The sequence below is a fragment of the Pteropus alecto genome, unplaced genomic scaffold (genome assembly GCF_000325575.1).
Source record: "Pteropus alecto unplaced genomic scaffold, ASM32557v1 scaffold24, whole genome shotgun sequence".
Lineage (NCBI taxonomy): Eukaryota > Metazoa > Chordata > Mammalia > Chiroptera > Pteropodidae > Pteropus > Pteropus alecto.
Window position 1 is genome coordinate 17884750 of NW_006439192.1, and position 17776 is coordinate 17902525.

Sequence of the window (17776 nt, forward strand, 5' to 3'; positions counted from 1 at the left end):
TTTTCCACAATTCAAGACATTTAGATCCTTGAAACATGAATTGAGCCCTCTGAAGGAAAAGTCTTTGTAAAAAATAATAAAATGTTCAGTGCACTGGACAAAGTTTCTGCTCTAAGAGGATCCCAATTTGTTCCTGCTCTTTTAAAAATAATGAGAAAGAAAGAAAAATAACAAATTTTTGTAAGAAAAAGGGAATTTATTTATGAATGAAGAAAATACTGCAAGAGAAAACTTTTCCATTGTGGAAAATTTGACAAACATATTGAAGCCAATTTTTAGCTGGCTTCTGAAGTCAAATTTGAGCCTGAGCTTAAGTTTTTCTGTTTGCATTAATGTGCAAAATCACATGTGGTAATTTAAACAAGCACCCATAGTTAACAGAAAACGTGCCTCAGCTCCTAGTAATACAGGCTCATTTTCACTTCCTGTTGAAAGCAATTTTCTTAGATAGCAATATTGTTACTTCCTACCATTTTCCAGATTGAGAAGGATCTAGAGGAGTCAATTTTTAGATAAATGTTATGCTCACATCATGCCAATCTTTTATCTTCACAGAGAGACCAATGAGACTTGAACCCTGAGCATAATTTGTCACAACCAGGACTGATGTGCACACAGAAGGAATGAAGTATGGATGTGAAAGAACGTAGGCCTTACTGTTCCCTGACCAAGAGCAGACGAGAAAAAGAACGGCGGCATACGAATTCTTCCGCAGACAATGAGGAGTGTAGGGTACCTACACAGAAGTCTTACAGTTCCAGTGAAACTTTGAAAGCTTTCGATCATGATTCCTCACGGCTGCTTTATGGAAACCGAGTAAAGGATTTGGTTCACAGAGAAGCAGATGAGTACACCAGACAAGGTAGGTCATTGTTCTAGGAAAACAAGTCATGCTCAAATGGTGCTAACTTGTAGATGTCACCTCAAGGTGACATGATTATTTTCTTAGTTTGATGTCCTATCCTCTGATTCAGATTTTGAGGTATTAGATGATCACCTAACATTTCTGATTAGAAGTATAAAACCACCTACAGTCACAATGATCCCAGACATAGGTACCACAACTCCATATATCATATGTGAGGTTTTTGACTCTGCACATGGCCAAAACGTTTGTGCATGAACTTGAAATCCAAGTGTTCAGGGCTTTCTTACAGTCTCATAAAGGTGCTCGCAAACATTTTTTTTGTAGTTAGAACTGGTGCAAGGAGAACAAGAACTGTTGATGAGGAATCTCATCTTCCCCTCATAAGAAAGGAAGAATTCTTATTCTGGATCATTTCGTGATCCATCCAGCCCAGCTGTTGGTGTCTGTCTGTTTACACAAGAGCCTGCTGTGATTGACTTTCACATTCTCTCTCGCAGGGAATCTAGGACATCAAGGTTATACCTTAAAATATCCTAGTTTCCCATAATATAATCCATTATGGCTTGGTAAGTCGCATATATTTGTTAAACATTTTTAACTGTTTTCTGCCTGCCTATTCTACCAGTGGAATAATGACTTCTCTAACTTTGCTTCAAAATCCTAAACCCGCTGATTTCCATGCGTTAAGACAGTAGCTTATTTTTAACTAGACATACATAGTTGTATTTTGTTTCTTCTAACACAGTCTTGAGATGTGGGCAAGATTACTACTAATACAAATAAAATCCTCTTACATTTGTAATTGGACAGTCAATTTACCCAGAACTTAGCATCCCTTAGCTAATTTAAGCAGGAAATGAAGAAAAGTAAATTAAACTTCAAAAATAAAGAATATATTCATTATTTTTCAGTCACCTTACAGACGGTGTGACTAACAGTTTGATATTGGGCAGGAACAAATTTAAGGAAAAGTAATAATGCAATAAATCATTCAAATGTTTCAAAATTTTCCATGGTTCTTTTCTCCTTTGCATTGTGGAAAAAGCCATGCTGACTAGACCGAACTAGCATTCACTCACCCAAACCAGTGTACATCAAAGAAGACTCATTTGATTTACTAAAGACAAATATTTTTTTGTCCCCTAAAGCATGCCTTACTAATTACAGGTATCAAATTTTATGAAAAGGAACAAAATAGCTTAAGACTTTTAATCCAGTTTTTAAGGAAAGATATAGAACACATATTTGAGAAGTGTACTCTTGTTAAATCAAGAGACTTTAGTTCATTGTACAATATATTGTAATTTTAAACCCGATTTTTTTTTCTTCCATATTGTCTACACAGCTGACATAGATTACCAGGGTACATTTTTCACCAATTTGATAAATAGTAGGTACTTATAGAAGTGCCTGCAATCTGAAACCGGGGTAAAGCCTTGCCTTTTGTAACAAAAATAACTGTTTTTGTTAATATCCGATTGGGGGGGGGGAAAAAACACATTGTGGAATACTATTAGAAGAAAAAAAGCAAAGCATGTGGCATAAATGCATCGAGGAGGCTCATCTCCACCCCGAGCAGGCATTCCGTTTTGGCAGAGAGCGGAGGACGCTTGAACAGGTTAAAAATAGCGAGCTGAAATGTTCACCTCCTAGGCAGCGTTAATCCAGTGCAGACTGTGGTTCATGACATGGCGACGCCATCTGTAGAAACCCTGGAACAGAAGTTCTGGGGGGACCAAATAGTACTGTTACTCAGCTCCTTGCCGGCCAAGGACGAGACAAGGAAACGAAGACACAGGAAAGAATGAGCAAGGCAGCCGAGGGAGGCCCCCTGTCAGGAGCAGCTGAATGGAGTCGTGGGAAGAGGTTTCAGAGCATAGGTGGAAGGGAAAGCGAATGTGTAGTGTGTGATGGTGCTACAAGTCCCTTGACATGTTCATAAATCACAATGTATTAAAAACCTAAATGGAATCTACTATTCATAGCTAACATGCAGAGATATCTCCCTGTACTCCAGTCAGTGTACTAATAAGCAGGTTATGTTCACTATCATTTAACCCTCACAGTCACCTTCTGAGGGAGGTCCCAATCGTATCCTCCCATCACAGACTGAGACATTCCGGGCTTGGAGAGGCCTGAGGTCCTGCGGTAGAGCTAGGACTTGATCCCAGGACCCTCGCACTCAGGCTTCTAACCTCTGTGCAGCTGCCAAAGCAGAAAACAGGCAACTCACTATGATAATTGCCCTTTGGTTTATCAGAGTCAATTTTAGCCAATTTTGATGGTGTAGATGGAGAGATACTTAGGAAATAAAACTGATATGATTTTGCGATTGGGTGGGTGAGAATGAGGGGGAGGGAGATGTTGCAATACTTTTTCTTTCTTACGGTTCGATATGGGGAATGTTTGTTGCAGGAGCAGTAGAAGGAAAGAAAGTCAGCTATCAGATGATGTTTTTCTCGAGCAAGCATAATGAAAAATCCTCCTAGGCTTTCATTTTCTTTGAACCTGACAAATGTCAATTTTTCCTCACTGACTCTTATGCTGTGGGATTAATTATTTAATTGACAAAATGTGCTGCCTGCCACAGCTCATGACATCATATACATAATAAAAATGAAAGATTAAAAATATTAATAGTAGCCAAAGATCTTTGAAACAATTCCAAAGAATCATGCTAATTTAGCTTGTCCATGAAGTTTTAAAATAACTTGTCAGTCCTACATCCACTTATTCTTTGAGTGATAGGAAAATGTAACTTCAACTGGAGGAAGGCATAAGGAGAGACCCCCATTAATACAATTACATGAATTCAAATTTAGAAATATAATGTTTTTATTTTTATTGACCAGTTTTATAGCCTATTATCAAACTTGATTTTAATCATTTCTGATGGCTTTACTTACTGGCAGGTGACTATTGTTAAGTACATGTTGTCTTTAGATACTGTAAAGCTGGGGATGATTTCATTTTCACAGTAATGTGTAATTTGACTGGATCTCCCACAGATCTCTTCCTCTCTTTTGAAATCTCTTCCTGCGGTTTATTGGATGATGGAAATAGTTTCTCTTTTAGCAGCTGTGAAGCTCTGTGTAGGTGTGATGAGGTTAGGGTGACAATGGCTTGTTTTGCATTCTTGGATACTATTTTCCTTTGATTCATCTTTGAAGAGAATTTATCCTGTCAAGTCTGAGCCACATTTCTTATGAAACAGCTGCATAAGATCATCCCACAGTTTTAGAGAAATGATAAAATACAAGAAATTTTTTTCTGTACACAATGTACACTGCCTGTAGTGTTCTTGACCAAACGGCTTATCGACTCCAACAAGGAATGTTGGCCATGAGAGCGAATTTTAAATGAAGTGACGTCTGGAAATAAGAACACTTTTGTTCCACAGAACTATAATCCTGTAAAGAACATTTCTGAGATAGTCTTAACCCCAAATGTTTACCAGTTAGTCAGGAATTGGTATTGGGGTTATGAATTTCAGAATTTTAGCATGAAAAGACCACCATTTATTTTTTCATTTATAGAATGGCGATGCGGATGAAGCATTATGTCTATGTTTATACATACCTGAAATCAAAATGGAAAATAAATTTGCAAAGAAGAAAGGGGAAGGAGAAAGGCAGATTGACAAAGACAGGCACCCATTGATTTCTAAATGTGGCTCATCTCCTCGGCTCTTCCCTGGCAGTGTGCTTCTAGACCCCAAAACTCTCCTCTTTCCTCTCTGCTGCTTTGAGATTTGCCTCTTCTTCCTGTTTATCATCATCAATACCCAGCCACCCCTAGCTCCTCCAAACATGGCTTCTGCTTCTCACCTCATGACATTGCTGGTCCAAGGCCAGTTCAGCTGTAGTTAGTGGGAAAGTAGGTATTCGAGCCCTGATTTCTCACTGCTGCACCTCCCTTGTGGGCTGCATCTTGGCCCCAGTCCATCCTTCATACAAATATTTCAGATGCTAGATCTTCCCTTACCAAGGATAACCCTCTTTTGTGACACGAAAGGACATTAGAGAAACAGTCTGAATTTTCCTGTAATTACCTCTCCAGGATTCTGGCACGCTGTTGACTTGAATGATGCCTCACCTACCCATCTCCCAGCCAACTCCTTACCTCCTCCAAGCTGAACAACAATCAGGGGTACAAAAGAGATCAGAATTCTGTTGGGGTCCTGAAGGACAAAGCCAATGCAGGTACTTTTCCCCATTGAGCCAGATGAGAGCTCAGAATGGGGTGAACACTGTGGCTTTGTGGCACCAGGGAGAGGCTGACCTGCTTCCCTCACAGGCCTTACTGGAGTGAATGTTGCCTTGCAAGAGCAACTTGTTGCCCTGGCCCCTCAGGAGCTGGGGCAACCTAAACAGATGCATTTTCTCCACTCTGGTATTGTGAGAGTGCCAACCAAGGAAAGCAGGGAGTAGAAAGGCTGGTCCCTAGAGTCTAACAGGACTTCCCACTATTTCTTAAGTCATCCCAGGAAAACAGCAACCTGCTTCACAGCACCTAACATGTAGGAATGCAAAACAAACAGATCAGGAAGCTCCCAGTTAAAGGAGCAGTGGAGATGAGAAGGGCAAACTTAGCCAAAATAAAAAAAAATTATACAAGAGCACTTACAGAAATCTACATACCAAAAAGGGAAAAAAAAGCAACGACAATAAAGCCAATCATAACAACTAAATGCCAGAGGTGGGGAGAGGACTGTAAAGCCACAATTTACAAATCGAAAAATATATATAATAGATTAGTTGAATTAATAGAAGAAGAGAGGGTGGTCATTGTTGAAATTCAAATTAATAATTTTGAAAACCAAGTGGAAGAAATAACTCAAAACGAAAAACAAAGTTCCAGATAAAATTAAGAACACACACACACACACACACACACACACACACACACACACCTTTAAGCACATCCTAGAAAAATTCTTTAACTTTATAGCTAAACATATTTTACAAGATTCTAGAAAGAAAAAACAAGTTACTTCTATTGGTACTTACAAAAGAAACAAAAATAAGAGTAATAAATTTCTCATCTGCAACAATGAAAGCTAGAAGACAATGGAAGAACATCAACTGAGAGAAAAACTTATGACTCAAGGATATTCTATACAGAGAAAATATCATTGATCTCTTAGAGTAAATGCAAGATATTTAGGAACATGCAAAGATTCAGAGCCTGTATCACCAATGTACACCCTCTAAAGAAGTACTCAAGAAGTAATCCAAATGAATCGGAATCACTATGAAGGGGAAACAGTGATGAGCAACCAACTTTGCAGTATACATGCTGTCAAATCCCAAATGATGATGATGACAAAGCAAGTAGAAATGTGTAAGAAGCAGTACAAGGGAAGCCAAAAACAAAAAAAGACTAGAACTAAAACTGCTTACCTATCTCAGCAGAATTCAGCAGTTGGAGGAAAGTGGTAGGGAACGTGTTCTAAAATCAAATCTGAAGAGGGAAGGGAGAAATAGTTACGGAATAGAGCTATAGTGGAGGGGAATAATTGCTATCTTGCATTCATATATTAATGAAAAACATGTATTTGAATATGAATGTCAGGATAAAGGAAGGTAATCATTAGTAGAATAAAAAAGCACAATAGACCTACCTAATTGTCAGGGAGAAAAGAGGAATGAATAGCAATCTGATCGATTTAGCAAAAACAGCTCCAAGGAAAAAGAAGAAGCAAGTGAAATCATGAATAACCATAAGACAAAATGGAAGAAGTCAAATCGACTATATTCCATATTACATGAAATGTAAATTCACTGAATTTTGACACAAACAAAAACTATTCAGTTGGTTTATAAAAGTTATTGATATTTATAAGAAACAGACCCAAAAATGATAAAAAAATGGTTGAGAGTAATGAGAGGATAAAAATATATCAGGTAAATACAAACAAAAAGAAAGCAAGAATGGGAGTTTTAATATTAGGAAAGGTGGAATTTACAATTAAAAACACAAAACAGGATACAGAGGACAATTGAGTAAATGATAAAAGACAGAAAGATGCAAACTTTTAAATTGCATACATTAATAAATATAGTAACAAAATTTATAAAGCAAAACTATTAGAAAAAAACTGGTTGTTAAAATACATTTATTGTGGGATACTTTGGTTTGCCTCCTTCAAAATCAGACACATCTAAAAGACAAAAATAAAACAGCAATTATATATAATATCAATAAAACTTAGCAAAGATATATATACAAATTTATAACTGTTAGAAATGATACAGCTTTTCATATTTCTATGGAATATTTACAGAAACCAAATGTACATTTAGCTACAAAAAGTATTTAAAAATCAGAAAAGTAGAGCCTTTGTAAGTCAAAATATTTGATCATATAATATAGTAGAATTAGAAATAAATAACAAAAAGATAAATAAAACCCCTTTGTCCCCATTATGACACCCATAGATAATGATAAGGAGCACTAGAAAGCAATGAAATAAAAGTCTACTTCTAAAATTTATGGGAGATAGTGAAGCCATTATCATAGGGAAAATATATTGTTGAATAATATACTTAAAGACTGAAGACCAACAAAAAGGAATTTGCTATACATCTTAAGAAGTGAGTAAAATATCAGAAAAATACACTAAAGGAAATGGGAAGAGGCAGATAATCAAGATAAAATTGAAATTAAAAACAAAGAAACTCATTCTTTTAAAAGGTTAACAAAATGGAAAGCCCCTCATGATTGCTATTAAACAATAATGAGAAGAAAAATAAGGAGAAATGCTGGAGACATTGTAACAACTAAAGGAGACTTTCTAAAAACGTACTTTAAAAATCTAGAGGAATTTATTTTTTCTTAGCAAAATATGATTAACCCCAAATTATTTCCAAACATGGAGAAAACTTCTCGAAATCAGTTATTTCAGAAGAAATTTAAAAGATAATTAAAAGGGGTACCATTGAAAAGGAAAAGATAGGATCCTAGGTGAATTTTACCTAGCCTTCAAAGTACAACCAAGTCCAATGTTCACAAAGCTATTAAGCAAAAAAACACACACACACTAAAGATGGAAAGCACTAGAATTCACATTATGAAGTTACATAACCTTAATTATAAAATTTGATTAAAATAATACAAAAAAGTAGCTATCTAGACCAAAATTGCTTCTCAATATATGTGTAAAAATTCTAAATATTTTGTATAAGAACCTAGCAATGTGTAAAAGGAACAATAAGCTAGACTAAATTAATGACCTAGTGGTTACTAATCCTTGGGGACAATGCCAGGATTTTTCAATGTTAGCAAATCTATTAAAATAATTAGATTAATAAATCAAAGTAGAAAACATGATCTTATCAATAGATGATGAAAAGGTATGCAATGAAACTTGGAAACCATCCCTTATTAAATAAAACTCACTAAATAAAACAAGAACAAAAACAAATATTTTAGTCATGTGTAAGATGATCAAGTGAAAACATTAAACAATGAGATCCTAGGACCATTTCAGTTAAAATCAGGAATATAAAAAGACTTATCTACTCTCACAGTTACTATTCAAAATTGTTTTAAACATTTTAGCAATTGCAGCAAGAGAAGAAAATTTAATATATACTATTTGGGAAAAGTTAATTTAGGACTTTTGTTAAATATATGATTGTAAACATACAAAAACCACGTGTCTCTAGAAAAAAAAAATAAAAGATTAAGCAAATTGGTACTTGAATGAATACATGATAAATCTACAGACATCACAGGTAGTATAGTATAATAGTCAAGAGAAAATCTGTGGTTGAGTCCTAGATCTGCCATTTATAAGCTGAGTGGCAAGTGATATATTCTTGGCCAAGTAACTTTCTTAACTTTTTACCTAATTTCTTTGTGTTTCAGTTTTCTCCTATGCACAGTGATTTACTTTTAATCTGTAATTTGTTGAGAATTAAATAAGTTACTATATGTCAACTGCTTAGAATAATATCTGATGCATGTTAAAATGGCCTTACTATATATATTTTTTATAATACTATGAACCCACTATAATCACATCTATATAATATTGGCATAAATTTAAAAAAATCTATCAAAAGAATAGACTAAAATTTCAGAAATAAATCCCAGTATATATGAAATTTAGCATAAAACAAAAAATGGTTTTTCAGTGGGATTTGATAAATGGTGCTGGCACAACTGGTTATCCATCTGGAAGACTGTAAAATTGGACCCATATCTCTCAGCATATTCAAAAATAAATTAAGATGGATTAAATACAAATGTAAAAAAAAAAATAAGCAATAAGAATTCTAGAAGTTAATTTGAGAGGCTGAATAAAGTAGGGATGATTTGATCTATGAGCAGGAGAAAGGTCCAAAAACTGGCTTCAACAGCTAACAGAATTATTTTCTTACAAAACAAAAAGTCCAGAGGTAGATGCCATCATGGACCCAGGTTCCTTCTCTCTCTCTGTGTGTGTGTGTGTGTGTGTGTGTGTGTGTGTGTGTGTGTGTTCACTCTGCTGTCCTTAACATGTGGCCTTGTCCTGGGGATCCCCGGATGTTTGCTGCATTTTCATATTCCTGACTGAAACAGAATAAAAGCAAAGGAGAGACAGCTTTCTCTACAGTGGACTATTCCTTTTTACTCCCTAGCGACTTCTTCCTACATCTTTTTCAGAACTGTTATACTTGGCTACGCTTAGCTGCATGAGAAGAGGGAACATTTACAATTTTTGCTTTCCAGCTTTTATAACAGTAGAAGGCAAAGAAGAAGTGGTTGTGAATCCACACGCCTACCCCAGGGACCATATGTACACCCCAAGAGTAAGGAAGACCATTCTAATAGATGATCCAGAAGAAAAGACCTAAAAGATTTTTTTATTTAAACCTTTTATATGTAAATAAAAATACTATTAAAATTATTATATTGGGAAGTACGTTTATAATCCATATGAAAGATAAGACATACATATATATGTATACATACATATATATATAATATACTAAGAGTAAATTTTACAATCCAATGGGAAAATGGCATGAATAAACAATTCACAGAAGAGCAGATTCAAGTGGTCAGTAAACATATGAAAATATAATTGGTTTTCCTGTCAGTCTGCGGAAGGCAGTAGCTAATCCATCTCCTTGATCCCCAGTACACAGCTCCTGTCCTTGCTCCCCTCACTGAGCATTCATGTGCCAGTGATTTGCTTAGGAAGCTCCCTTCAGCTTGGTAAGCAGAAAATTAATGAAAGAGGCTACTGTGATGAGAGGTGTTTCTGGTTGGAATTCTGAACTCATTTTTTTTGGAGACAGCCTCATGAGGTGGAAGTCATGCTCCAGAGCAGCAGTCAGTCCTCAACCTTTTTGGTACCAAGGACCTGTGCTCCAATGAGAATCTAACACCTGATGATCTGAGGTGGAGCTGAGGCGGTGATGCTAGTGCTGGGGAGTGGCTGCGAATACAGATGAAGCTTGCTTGCCTGCTGCTCACCACCTGCCGTGTGGATTGGTTCCTAACAGGCCACAGACCAGTACCGGTCCATGGCCCTGGGTGTCAGGGTGCTGCTCTAGAGTGCTGTTAATCCAGTTCCTCAGATACAGATAACTTAATAGACTTACCTGTTCCATCTTGACTTCCTACATGTTGTTTTCATGAGAAAGTATATACTGATCTGTATCAACTTCTAAACATAATACATTCTTATAGTGAGAACTTTGTGTACAATTATGAATTTTTGGCTTGGAAGAAGACTCTCACCCCCTTTCCCCCAAAAAAGCAACTTATGAATTGCTCTACTCAAAAATTTACTCAAAAACTCTTATATAAGTATGTGAAATAAACACAGTAAAAATCCATAGAATTACAGAAGGAAAGAAGGAAGGAAGGAAGGGAGGGAGGAAGGAAGGAGGGAGGGAGGGAGGGAGGGAGGGAGGACAGACAAAAGAGATAAGACAAAACAGCAAAACATTAACAGAGCTGGTTATTCGGAGAGTAGAGCTGTGAGGGAAAACTTTCCAATTTTAAATCTCCAAAGATCAAACGCTAAACATAATCCCTGTGTTGGAACTGCAGCAAGTTGGTTCTACACTTTCTGAATGGGGAGGAAAAGCACTTTTCAAGACAGGCAGACACAGCTTGTTAATGGCCACGGTGCCTGGGATATGATGGTTGGTGTTCGGTTCAAGATGAACTCCAGACACGATGGTTAAGGCGGGAGATGGCAAAGTGTTTCCAATTTAGTTTAGGAATGAAATATAAACCAAAATTTCCTGATGCTAAAGGAAATTTTAACCCTCATGTCTCATACTTTCAACCAAAACCTATTCTCTTATTTCTTCCTCTAACTCTTGATGCTATTGTTCTCAGCTTTGTTTCATATTCCATTGTGCTGCCTTCTTTCTGCCTCTGCATAGACTTATGTGATTGGAAGGAAGACCTTTGAGATCCTCCAAATCCATATTATAGATGAAGAAAAACTGAGACCAAAACTTGTTAAAATGCTCACTCAGTGAGCAGCTGCTGAGTTCCACAGCCAGAAATGACCAGAATCAAATCCAGTCATTTTCTACTGTATGATCTGTCTAATTTCTACCAAAAACAAAACAAAACAAAACAAAAACACAATCTTTTTGAAAACGACAGTAAAAAACTAAACTCATTCTTGAATATGCTTGCAACCTTGAGATAGGCAAAGAGAGCTTGGAAAGGTCATAAAAAGAACTAAAACATAAAAGAAAAAATTGATAAATTAGACTTCGGTCACAAAAAGGACAAAAACGTAAAAGAAAAATTGATAAATTAGACTTCATCAAAATTAAACTTCTATTTGTCAGATATCTTTAAAAAAATAAAAAGGCAAGCCACAATCTGAAAGAAAATTTTACATACACATACAGATATTACAAAGGATTCATCCATAATATATAAAGAGCTCCTGTAAATGCATAACAAAAAGATTTAAAAATGCAGTTTTAAAATGGGCAAAAATCTTGCAACAGAAACTACACAGAAAAGACAAAAATGTTTACTACGCACACGAAAAAATTCTCAATATCGTTAGCCATCGGGGAACTGAAAATTAAAATCGCAATGAGCTACAACTACTCACCCACTAGAAAGACTAAAATTAAAAAGATCCAAAGCACCAAATATTGGGGAGGATGTGGAAGAACTGAACTGTCATACATTGCTGATGGGAATGTAAAATACAAAATGGCACAATTTCTTTAGAAACTGGCAATTTCTTATAGAAAGCTAAACATAATTTTAAGTAACTCCTCTTGACCCAGCAATTGGTATCCTCGGTATTTACTCAAAACAAATGAAAGACTGTCTTCATAACAGCTTTATTCATAATCGGCCTAAATTGGAATAACCAAGTGAGTGGACGTAAATTGTAATATATTCACACGTTAGAATATAACTTGGCAATACAAAAGAATGAGCTACTGAACTGATACATGCAGCAACAGGAAAGAATCTAAAAGACATCCCATGAAGCGACAGGATCCAGAGTACATACTATCTTTGTTTATACAAAGTTTAAGAGCAGACAAAAACAGATCTACAGTAAAAGAAATCAATGTTTGCTCGTGGGGGTAGGGGTTGACTTCAGGGGATGGGAGAACTTTGGGCATGTGATGGAGATGTGCCATATTTTGGTTGAGTTTGTAATGGATACAGTTGTTAAAACTCACTGAAGTGTCTGCTTAAGATTTGTGTATTTCACAAATTTACCCGAGGAGTAATACTTTCAAAAATGAAAACAAAGAGTAGGCATGTTCAAACGAGTGGAGTTGAATATGGAAAGTTTTGGGGGTATGTTCTCCATTTCATTCAACTTTAGCCAGATTGAGATTTCATTTGGTGCTGCGGCAGAGTCACATTGTCCTTACTGAACTTTAACCACAGTCCTCTTAAAAACAACCTCTGCTGCCATTGCATTATAATGTTTTGCTGAATGAAGACATTTTGCCCATTAAGATAATAGCATCCAGGATTGTGCTGAGGGAGAGAATGAAGAGTTGGTGGCATACAGATGGGACTGTGCCTTTCAAATATTTTCATCAATATCCAAATAGAACAAAGCCCATTTTTTGCTCTTAGATATAGATTACTTTTTTTTGGCATTTTTATTGCTAGAATATTACTAAAATGATAAACAATTTTTAAATCTTTCTATATACTGTATGTTCCAGATAGGTTAAAAGAATTAAATTCATATTTGTCAAATGTAGAACATAAAGGTAGTACGTATTATTTTAAAATGTCACCATTAGCATTAGGCAGATGTAAAAATAGTATTAATAACTGCTTTAAGATACTAATTATGTGTCTTTCCATACCATTTTATTCTGCTTTGGAAATGAAACGGAAATCATTTTTTTCTTACTCTTCTTATTTTCATTTTCTGCATTTGTACTTTTTTTTTTTTTTGCATCATGAAAATACATTACACAATTCAGACGTGTTGGAAATTGTGAAAGAGGAAGATTTGAGAGCCAAGAGCAAAATGCTTTTAATTTTAAAGACTGCGATTTAGTTTAGTCTTGGATGCCATTATAATGAATAATGGGAACTGATCCTAGACTTCAAAAGAAATATGACCATATGGTCTTACCATTCAGCACTTAATGCTGCTATGAATTTCCAGTTATACCCCAAACTTTTCATTTCCCCAGTGTTCCCCCTCACCTCTGTCATCGTACAAAAACGAAAGGAATCTAAAACCCTTTTTCATGTTTTCTGAAATACATACTTACTGGTGCTGAGAAAACTTTTTCTTTGTGAGAATAGGGTGGTATAAAGAAAGACAAAAACCTGAAGAATTAATCAGCCCCACTGGGCTAATTACCGCAACTCCAAAGTTTATGACTTTTAAATATTAACTACTTAAAATGATTCATTTAGAGATCAAAATGATTAATCCTTCTCAGTCACTATAAATGTCAGTAGCGGGATTAAAGGATTTAGATGGTCATGTTTACCCAACCTTAAAGTTCTGTACTTAAAGACATAAGTTAAACAGCTCCAGTTTATCAATGTTTCATGTAAATGTTTTCCTCTTAGCTCCCTCTTTCAGCTCCCCTGTCTAACCGATTGTTAACTAATTTTGGCTGTTAAGTAGGCAAGTGGCTTGGCGGCCAACCCGCTTTGTAGATTACCTACCAGAAGGTGTGAGTAGATAGATATAGCTTATAGCCCTCCTCCGGACACAGTTGGGGTAATCCTTTCCCCCTGCCTTGGCCTTTGTTGGTCTGATGTCTTGAGCTCCTGGCTTACTGCTAAACTCCTACCTAGTTCCTTGCCACGTTGCCGGTTTTGGATCCACATTGTGAATCACTGCGGTGACGCTTCAGTCACAATTATTAAAGACCTGCTGCTTCGTGCCAAACCATACGCATATTTATACCAATACCTACAGTTTGACTGTCAGATACCAGCAGATGTATTGCAGGCATGTTATCATCACTGGGTCTTAAATTGTTCTGAAGCAATAACTGCTAAGTAAAAATAAGAAGCAAGTTTATTTTCAGAGCGCTTTTGATAAAAACCAATTTGAAAGTTGTTTCTTTAATTACAAATGGTTGCCAGTATCAGAACTGCACGATTTTGTGGTTGGATATATAAATCCTTCATGACCCACATGTAAGAAGATGCTGTTTCCTACCGGTCATCAGACTCACAACCTAATTTTTCTCATTTGAGCCACCAAGCCCTCTGTCCATATGTTTGTCTTCCCCTGGAGCCCTCACAAATCTTATCTTGAAGAAAAGGCATATTCTCTGGGGCCATTCATTCTAATCCTGCTTTCTCTGCTTGCAAATATACTTGGGGTTTTCCCTTCTCACCCTTCTCATCAAGTTCACCTTAGAGCCTTAGCCTTACATTTCCCTTGACAGGTACCTGTCACAGCTGAGTTCAGATGACTGCTGAGGGGGCAACCTGCAATGGCTTCTACTACACTGTGTTTTGAGTAATAAATTAGAGTATAAGTACAGCGTACAGTAGCTATGTGCTCTGTCCTCTAGGAATCTGAGACTATCAGTATGTGTTTATGGATGTTAATATATTAATAGATAAATTGAGTGAGCAGTTGAAGATATTCTCATTTTATATAAAATGGGGTGGAGGAGTTAAGGTATTTAGTGGGATTTTAAGTTAATTTAAAAAATTTAGTTTTGTGTAGAGCCTTATAAGTAAAGATTTATACCCTCATTGAAATTTCTGTTGCATGTTCAAGGATGGGTATTCTGTTCAAACAGTTGACAAATTTAACCTAAGAAGGTTAAAGCATTTGGAGTGTTCCATAAAATATGCATTAGGATTCAAAGGGAAAAAAGTTACATACATTTCTATTACTGTGTGATCTTCTTATCATTTTGCAAACACAGCAAAAAAGGGAACTCCAGATAAGATGGTGGTGACACTAATTCCGCAAGCATCAAATAAGAAATGTTTGCCCAATTTGTCGTTTTGTGTTAACACTCCATCCTTGGAGGAATGTCACTCCATGTATGAGAACAGATAATTCCATTCAAACTCACAATACCCAAAGAAAATATTTAAAGATAATTATATATTACTTTATTTCTGTGTATTAAATTTCTATTGATTCTTCTATTCATTTCCCATACTGGTTTGAGGGTTGTTACTATATAATAAATGGATGGTTATTCTCTTTTTAAAAAAATCCATGTATGATGATGGAAAAAGGAAGAATTGAAATGATTATTCAAGAATTGAAAGAGAGAAAAACATTGCTTCCATATTTCTTAAATGGCTTTATTTCTTTATAATAAATAAAAAAGGATTTTTGAAGCTTACTTCTCCAAGAGAAGGTAATAAATTAATTTCCCTTAATTATTGACTAGGAGGTATTAAATAGCAAGTTAAAAAATATATTTTTAAAAAAGAAGATAGACTTTAATTTTTGTTTGTTTTTTAAATTAGTTAAATTATCATAAAAAGTAAAAATTCAGAACTATAAAATAGAAAATTACTGATTTCCTTCACTTACAATTCCCTTCTAAATGATCCATCATGACATGTTTTTAGCCTTCCTGACTTTTATTTATACTCAAAACTGTAAGCTCTTAATAATTAATTGGCTCTCTTCCTTGGTTTCCAAAAATTGGATCATACTCTACATACAACTTTGAAACTTGTATTTTTTACTTAAAAAAAATATATAATGAACTTGCCTCCAGATCCTTTGATATAGTTCCAAATTCACTCTTTATGCCAGCCACATAGTGTTCCATGCATGGGATTTATAACTTACTCAGCTCTCCCCTCTCTGGTAAACATTCCAGTTAATTTAATTTTTACAACAATGCTATAGTAGGCATTACTTGTACATGTATGTTTAAGATCAGGTAATTTTATTTCTATAGGATATAGTCTCAAAGCAAAGTAGACTTTTTGAACTAAAGAACATTTTTAATTTTAATAGAATAATTTTTTTAAGTACTAAAGCAGCATAATAAAAGGCAAAGAAAAAATGATAGGATAAAGTAATAATGAATTCACAAAGCAGGCCCACAGAATCAACTGTTTTTAAGAGAACGATGATTCTTGGTTTGTCCCCCCGATTTCAATGCCATGATCTATATTCCTCCTTGTCATTACAAGGTTGCAGTGACATAGAAGAGAATCAACAGTAACAGTAATGACAAATGCTGATGAGGGAGGATATGCAGAAATTAGAACCCTCAAATGCTGGTGAAATGTAAAATTGTACAGTCACTGTGGAAACAGTCTAGCACTTCCTCAAAAGGTTAAATATAGAGCTACTATATGACCCAGCATAGGTGGGTCATATGTATATGACCCTCATAGGTGTATACTGAAGAGAAACAAAGGCATATATCTACTTAAGGACTTGTACGCAGATGTTCATAAAAGCCCAAAAGTGATAACAAGTCAGATGTCCATTAACTGATGAACGGATAAATAAAACGTGGTGTGTCCACACAATGAAATATTGTTCAACCTTAAAAAGGAATGAAGTACTGATACATGCTGCTATGTGGGTGAGCCTGGGCTACGTAAAAGAAGCCAGTCACCGAAGTCCACCTATGGTAGGATCTCTTTTATTTGAAATGTCCAGAATAGGTAAATCTATAGGGACAGAAAGTAGATTAATGGTTGCCTAGGGCTAGGGAGAGAGGAAGAATAAGATGGGAAATGGGAAATGACTGGTAATTGGAACAAGGTTTCTTTTTGGGGTGATAAAAATGTTCTAAAATTGATTGTGGTAGTAGTTGCACAGTACAATGAATATACTCAAAGCCATTGAATTGTACACTTTAAATAAAAACACTGTATGCTTTGTGAGTTATATTTAAATAAAACTGTTTTTTTAAAAAAGAAAGAGAGAGAGAGAGAGAGAGAGAGAGCAACAGTCTAACAAAGACAGAAATCTGGATATAGGAAAGAAGACAATACCATGAGTTTGAGTACTGAACCGCCTTCCACTTGGTGTTGTGGTCACCTGTGTAACCCTGAGACTAGTCCCTCTGTTCAGTCTTTTTCTTTTAAATCCACACAGAGATGGTGGATGTCTTGCCTATTGGTGAACATCACTGCATTGCAGCTTTGAAAAATCTCCCTTGTCTGACTAGGTTAAACACACTATGTGAGAAAAAGGCCAAACACCTAACCTATTTTTCTGATCCCCTTCTTTTATTAAAGGGGTAGCTGTGCTATGTGCCAGCTTCACTTGAAGTGTTTATGCTTTTATGATCATTTCCACTTTGTCACACGCCCTCACTCATTTTTTTTAAAATGTGAACTTTTCTTTAATGATACAACCTGCCTAGATTGTGTTAATTCAGGTTTTCTTTTATACATTTTCAAATTTATGAGTGTCATAAACAAAAATGTCTCATCTCATCCACGTAACCTTTAATCACAATGAATTTATCT

At 35.6% G+C, this 17776-nt stretch overlaps 1 protein-coding gene across 1 annotated transcript in view; it reads left to right on the forward strand.

Annotated features, from left to right (window-relative positions):
- The first annotated feature begins 553 nt into the window (after positions 1-553).
- TENM3 (teneurin transmembrane protein 3) overlaps positions 554-17776 on the forward strand; it is a 400387-nt gene continuing 383164 nt past the window's right edge. Inside the window, 1 exon segment of the mRNA XM_025050015.1 lies at positions 554-862. Coding sequence (XP_024905783.1) covers positions 631-862 — 232 coding nt within the window. The 5' untranslated portion in view covers positions 554-630.